Raw genomic sequence first — 7500 nt, 5'->3', positions numbered from 1 at the left:
GATCATATTGAATGGCGGTGCAGGCTCGAAGGGCCGAATGGCCTCTACTCCTGCACCTAATTTCTATGTTTCTATGTTTCTATTAAACTTACCGAATAATGAAAGGCCTGGATAGAGTGGATGTGGAGAGGATGTTTCCACTAGTGGGAGAGTCTAGGACCAGAGGGCACAGCCTCAAAATTAAAGGACGTGAGGAGGAATTTCTTTAGCCAGAGGGTGGTGAATCTGTGGGATTCTTTGCCACACAGACGGCTGTGGAGGCCACAAGTCAGTGGATATATTTAAGGCAGAGATAGATAGATTCTTGATTAGTGCGGGTGTCAGGGGTTACGGGGAGAAGGCAGGAGAATGGGGTTAGGAGGGAGAGATAGATCAGCCGTGATTGAATGGTGGAGTGGACTTGATGGGCCGAAATGGCCTAATTCTGCCCCTATCCCTTATGACCAACAACATAATTGAGACATTCAGCCAACCAGCCCATAGTAGATACAATAGATCTCCCCAAGGTCATCCCTTTCGGTGGCGCAGTGGGTAGAGTTGCTGCCTCACAGCGCCAGAGACCCGGGTTCGATCCTGACTACGGGTGCTGTCTGTACGGAGTTTGCACGTTTCTCCCCGTGACCTGCGTGGGTTTCCTCCGAGATCCTCGGTTTCCATCCACAGACCAAAGACGTGCAGGTTTGAAGGTTAATTGGCTTCGGTGTAAATGTAAATGGTATCAGATTCAGATTCAGATTCAATTTTAATTGTCATTGTCAGTGTACAGTACAGAGACAACGAAATGCATTAATGTATCTGGTGTGTGTGTAGGATAGTGTTAGTGTGCGGGGATCGCTGAGCAGTGCGGACTCGGTGGGCCGAAGGGCCTGTTTCTGTGCTATATCTCTCTAAACTAAACTAAAAATTTAGTATAAACAAAGAAGAGAACAATGTCTTCAAAGCAGAAGTTAGAAGAAGGGTCCCGACCCGAAACGTCACCTATCCATGTTCTCCACAGATGCTGCCTGACCCGCTGAGTTACTCCAGCACTCTGTGAAACGTTACCTATCCATGTTCTCCACAGATGCTGCCTGACCCGCTGAGTTACTCCAGCACTCTGTGAAACGTCACCTATCCATGTTCTCCACAGATGCTTGCCTGACCCGCTGAGTTACTCCAGCACTCTGTGAAACGTCACCTATCCATGTTCTCCACAGATGCTGCCTGACCCACCGAGTTATGATGCAGCAGCATCTATGGAGCTAAGGAAATAGGCAACGTTTCGGGCCGAACCCCTTCTGGAAATAGGCAACGTTTCGGCAGAAAGAGGCAGGAAACATGTTCCCGATGTTGGGGGAGTCCAGAACCAGGGGCCACACACAGTTAAGAATAAGGAGTAAGGCATTTAGAACGGAGACGAGGAAACACTTTTTCTCACAGAGAGTGTAGAGTCTGTGGAATTCTCTGCCTCAGAGGGCGGTGGAGGCCGGTTCTCTGGATGTTTTCAAGAGAGAGCTAGATAGGGCTCTTAAAAATAGCGGAGTCAGGGGATATGGGGAGAAGGCAGGAACGGGGTACTGATTGGGGATGATCAGCCATGACTGCATTGAATGGCGGTGCTGGCTCGAAGGGCCGAATGGCCTTTCGATCCTTACGGTTGTGTACCCTGGATCCGGACACTCTCTCTCTCTCTCTCCCTCTCTCCTCTCACCGGTACAGTTTGACGGATTGCCTCTGTTGCTGGTCCACCACTTCATCGGGAACGGCCGCTTTAATCTCCTTCCTCTCTCCCAGCAGGAAGTTCATGAGGCGCATCAGGTCCCCGGAGACCTCCTCGTTGTGCCCGTCCACCACCGCGATCTGCCCGCGCCCCGCTCTCTCCCGATCCCGGATGTCCTTGGCCAGCTGCATCGCCTGCAAACAAGGAGGTGGAGATACATAGACAATAGGTGCCGGTGTAGGCCATTCGGCCCCTCTAGCCTGTACACATTTTATACGACTCTATATAAGATCCATAAGATGTATACCTATCATTCTATTACATAGAAACATAGACAATAGGAGCAGGAGAGGGCCATTCGGCCTTTCGAGCCTGTCCAATACCATCATAATTTTATATGTTTCTATAAGATCCATAAGGCGTTTAACTATCATTCTATTACATAGAAACATAGACAATAGGTGCAGGAGGAGGCCATTCGGCCCTTCGAGCCTGCACAGCCATTCAATGTGATCATGGCTGATCATCCACAATCAGTACCCCGTTCCTGCCTTCTCCCATATCCCCTGACTCCGCTATCTTTAAGAGCCCTATCTAGCTCTCTCTTGAAAGTATCCAGAGAAACCGGCCTCCACCGCCCTCTGAGGCAGAGAATTCCACAGACTCACAACTCCCTGTGAGAAAAAGCGTTTCCTCGTCTCCGTTCTAAAATGGCTTACTCCTTATTCTTAAACTGTGTGAGGCCCCTGGTTCTGGACTCCCCCAACATCGAGAACATGTTTCCTGCCTCTAGAGTGTCCAAACCCTTAATAATCTTATATGTTTCAATGAGATATCCTCTCATCCTTCTAAACTCCAGAGTGTACAAGCCCACAGCCGTTCCATTCTCTCAGCATATGACAGTCCCGCCATCCCGGGAATTAACCTGGTGAACCTTCGCTGGGCTCCCTCAATAGCAAGAATGTCCTTCCTCAAATTAGGGGACCAAAACTGCACACAATACTCCAGGTGTGGTCTCACTGGGGCCCTGTACATCAGGAACATGTTTCCTGCCTCTAGCGTGTCCAACCCCTTAATAATGCTTATATGGTTCAATAAGATCCTTCTAAACTCCAGAGTGTACAAGCCCAGCCGCTCCATTCTATCAGCATATGACGAGAGTCGTACGATACCAATTCTCAGGGATTTCCATGTGGTTGCTGAGCGGGCCGTTCAGATTGCACAATCAGCTTGCCCAGGGGTCCAGCAGGAAGACATCTCACTTGGTGGAAGCTCTTCAGCTCTATCCACCTGATAAATCAATGAGACCCAGTCAGACACCCTATATAACCATAAAAATAGCCATATAACAATTACAGCACGGAAACAGGCCATGATCGGCCCTACAAGTCCGTGCTGGCCGAAGGCCAACTTTTTTTCCTTAGTCCCACCTGACTGCACTCATACCAGAACCACTCATATCCTTCACATCCATATGCATATTCAATTTATTTTTAAATGATACCAACGAAACGGCCTCCACCCACGTTTCACTGGAAGCTCATTCCACACAGCGCTTACACTCTCCGCGAGTAAAGAAGTTCCCCACTCCGAGATGTTACCCCAAAACTTCTGCCCCTTGGATTCTGAAGCCATGTCCTCTTGTTTGAATCTTCCCTATTCTCAAAGGGAAAAGCTTGTCCACGTCAACTCTGTCTATCCCTCTCATCATTTTAAAGACCTCTATCAGGTCCCCCCTTAACCTTCTGCGCTCCAGAGAATAAAGACCTAACACTTCAACCTATCTCTGTAACTTCAGTTGTTGAAACCCAGGCAACATTCTAGTAAATCTCCTCTGTACCTTCTCCCCATCTCTCTTTTGTTGATCCCTCCTTCCTATAATTGGGCGACCAAAATTGTACACCATACTCCAGATTTGGAGAAAAAATGCCTTGTCTACAATTTTAACATGTGTGTGGCCAGGTTCTGGACTCAATGCTCTGACGTTATAAAGGTTCTGCCTCATACCAAAAAGCTTAACTTTACCACCCACTCCATATGAGATTCAACCTTCAGAGGAAACACGCCCAAAGCCGCTCCATTCTCTCAGCTATGCACAGGTTATTCCCAGATCCATCTGTTCAGCTGTATTCTTTCCAATTCCCTACCATTTGCCATGTACGTCCATATCCTTTGATTTTCCAGTCCTATCCAAGATGAGATCAATAGCAACAGTCACACCCCCTTCCCATTCCAGAGCCCTGCCGGGTGGTATAGTCCTTCTGCTGATTGGTTAAGGGCCTGTCCCACTTGGCCGTTATTTGCACGCTATTTACGCGACCTGGTAGCGTGTGGGTAGCGTGGGACGGGCGCACGGATTGGCGTGGAGTTGCGCGCGGTATCGCGAGCAGCGCTCCAGGATTTAGCTCTGGACGAAATCTCCGCGCGCCGCCGGCCTGTCGTGTAACGGACGGCCAAAGTGGGACACACTGGCGGGACGCCACGTCTCACCTCCAACAGTAGCAGAAGCAGGCAAACGATCGCCGAGCTCGGCCTGGGGCTCACGGCCATTGCGGTCCGGATCCGCCCCCCCACTCCTACCCCAGAGCGGTTGCCAAGACGATTGGAGATGGCCACAAAATGCTGGAGTAACTCAGCGGGACCGGCAGCATCTCTGGAGAGAAGCAACGGGTGACGTTTCGGGTCGAGACCCTTCTTTCAGACTGAAGAAGAGTCTCGACCCGAAACATCATCCATCCCTTCTCTCCAGAGATGCCGCCGGTCCCGCTGAGTTACTCCACCATTCTGTGTCTGTCTTCAAATGACGTCACGCGCTCCAGACGGCTGTGCGGGCGCACGATGATACGCGCGAGCGTCGTGCGTCCGTCACAACCGGCACGCCGTGTAAATGACGCCCACGTGGGACAGGCCCTTTAGTCCGCAACTAAAGGCTTTAAGGGGCCAGTCCCACTTTGGGCGACAGCCTGAGAAGAGGTTTTCGCAGCGTGTACGGGGCGTGACGCAGGGCGTGACGCTTGAAGTCACGCGCGGTGTCTCAAAATCTCGGTACACGTGACAATAAACTAAACCGTCACAGTGGGGGCCGGGCGCGGTGGCGCGGCGGAAGGGTTGGTGCCTCACGGCGCCAGAGACCCGGGTTCCATCCCGACTCACGGTGCTGTCTGTACGGAGTTTGCACGTTCTCCCCGTGACCTGCGAGGGTTTTCTCCGAGATCTCCGGTTTCCTCCCACACTCCAAAGACGTGCAGGTTGTAGGTCAATTGGCTTCTGTACATTATCCCCAGTCTGACAATAGACAATAGGTGCAGGAGTAGAGGCCATTCGGCCCATCGAGCCAGCACCGCCATTCAATGTGATCATGGCTAATCATCCCCAATCAGTATCCCGTTCCTGCCTTCTCCCCATATCCCCTGACTCCGCTATCTTTAAGAGCCCTATCTAGCTCTCTCTTGAAAGTATCCAGCGAACTGGCCTCCACTGAGGCAGAGAATTCCACAGACTCACCACTCTCTGTGTGAAAAAGTGTTTCCTCGTCTCCGTTCTAAATGGCTTACCCCTTATTCTTAAACTGTGTGTGTGGCCCCTGGTTCTGGACTCCCCCAACATCGGGAACATGTTTCCTGCCTCTAGCGTGTCCAAACCCTTAACAATCTTATATGTTTCAATAAGATCCCCTCTCATTCTTCTAAATTCCAGAGTGTACAAGCCCACAGCCGCTCCATTCTCTCAGCATATGACAGTCCCGCCATCCCGGGAATTAACCTGGTAAACCTACGCTGCACTCCCTCAATAGCAATGTGTCGGGCATATCGAGTTTAGATTTGTTTATTGTCACCAGTGGGAAAAGGTGGTACTGTTTCCTCTCTGTATCTCTGAACTAACCCAAACTAGAACATGTCTGAAGAAGGGTCTCGACTCGAAACGTCACCTATCCATGTTCTCCGCAGATGCTGCCTGACCCGCTGAGTTACTCCAGCATTTTGTGTCTATCTTCGGTGTAAACCAGCATCTGCAGTTCCTTCCTACACCCTAATACATGGGGCGCTGGGGGTTTTCAGTTTAGTTTAGAGATACAGCGCGGAATCAGGCCCTTCAGCCCATCGAGTCCGTGCCGACCAGCGACCCCCGCACACTAACACTATCCTACACACACTGGGGACAATTTACAATTTTTACCCAAGCCAATTAACCTACAAACCTCCGCGTCTTTGGAGTGTGGGAGGAAAAACCGGAGCGCCCGGAGAAAACCCACGCAGGTCACGGGGAGAACGTGCAAACTCCGCACAGACGGCGCCCTTGGTCGGGATCGAACCCGGGTCTCTGCCGCTCATAGATGTAGACGGAGGGATGGAGTCCAGGAATTCTGAAGACCCCTTCCCCTAACCTCAGGGGACTGAGGCCAAATTTTTAATTTAGTTTAATTTAGAGACACAGCGCGGAAACAGGCCCTTCGGCCCACCGAGTCCGCGCCGACCAGCGATCCCCGCACACTAAAGGGCCTGTCCCACTTGCATGCGATTGCATGCGTTTGGCGCGACCAAACGCGGTCGCTTGAGGCGTACGGGCACCGTATGAACGCGCGGGGCCGGTCCCACTTAGAAGCGCGGACTTGTGCGGGGCTGGTCCCGACACCGTGCGGGCACCTCCGAAAATCTGACAGTGTCCGAAATCTTCACGCGCCAACGGCCTGTCGGCGTATTGCAGTCGTACGCAGCGTGTTGACGGCGTACGCCTAGCGCGTGGCGTTACGCGATGATGTCACTGCCCGGAGTGGCGTTGCGCGATGACATCACTGCCCGGAGTGGCGTTGCGTGATGATGTCACTGCCCGGAGTGGCGTTGCGTGATGATGTCACTGCCCGGAGTGGCGTTGCGTGATGACGTCACTGCCCGGAGTGGCGTTGCGTGATGACGTCACTGCCCGGAGTGGCGTTGCGTGATGATGTCACCGTCCTACGGCGTGCGATGCCAAAATTCAGTCGGCCCGCCTCCAGCCCAGCTGATTGGTCAGCATGACGCAAATGACGTCACGCGCGAACTTAGTTACATACTTAGCGCGAACTTCGCGTGAACTGCGTTTCCGTTTGGTTGCGCTAAATGAACGCAAACGCACGCAAGTGGGACAAGCCCTTAACACTATCCCACACACACACACACACACACTGGGGACAATTTACATTTACACCAAAGCTGATTAACCTGCAAACCCGCACATCTTTGGAGTGTGGGAGGAAACCGGAGCGCCCGGAGAAAACCCACGCAGGTCACGGGGAGAACGTGCAAACTCCGCACAACCAGCGCCCGTAGTCGGGATCGGAACCCGTGTCTCTGGCGCACTGTGAGGCAGCAGCACTACCCGCTGCACCACCGATTGGGAATGGGGATTGGCGCTCACCTCAGCAGCGTGGACGTTCTTCCTGCCCTTCACGTGCAGAAGCCTCTGGACGTTGTACGCGTTGGTTTCCACGTGTTTCAGCCCCGACGCCACACCTCCCCGCTTGTAGCTGTTGGAGCACAACGCAACGGTTACGGGCGATCGCTGGTCGGCGCCGAAATAACCCGCGGAGAGCCCGATTTCAACAACGCATCTCTAAACTAAACTACACTAGGCTAATAATAATACTTGTGGGCGGAGCACCAAGGCAAATTCCTTGTATGTGAATACTGGCCAATAAAAACTTACTTACTAATAATAATAATAATGCCTTATTGCATTGTACTTAGAAATACAACAACATTAGGAGAGCTGCTCCTGATCAGTGCAAACCGCACCAACTCCAAACAAGACAAGACACATCCAAT

At 51.8% G+C, this 7500-nt stretch overlaps 1 protein-coding gene across 1 annotated transcript in view; it reads right to left on the bottom strand.

Moving 5' to 3' along the window:
* The window catches only part of LOC129693512 (villin-1-like), a gene marked incomplete at its 5' end in the record, with an annotated part of 37562 nt that extends 30360 nt beyond the window's left edge, over positions 1-7202 (bottom strand). Inside the window, 2 exons of the mRNA XM_055630324.1 lie at positions 1691-1980; positions 7094-7202. Of these exons, the coding sequence (XP_055486299.1) occupies positions 1691-1980; positions 7094-7202 (399 nt within the window). The remainder of the gene's footprint in view (positions 1-1690; positions 1981-7093) is intronic.
* Between the last annotated feature and the right edge of the window lie 298 nt (positions 7203-7500).

The sequence above is a fragment of the Leucoraja erinacea genome, unplaced genomic scaffold, assembly GCF_028641065.1.
Source record: "Leucoraja erinacea ecotype New England unplaced genomic scaffold, Leri_hhj_1 Leri_319S, whole genome shotgun sequence".
NCBI lineage: Eukaryota > Metazoa > Chordata > Chondrichthyes > Rajiformes > Rajidae > Leucoraja > Leucoraja erinaceus.
Note: the sequence above shows the minus strand (reverse complement) of the source record. Positions and strands in the feature narration are given on the sequence as shown.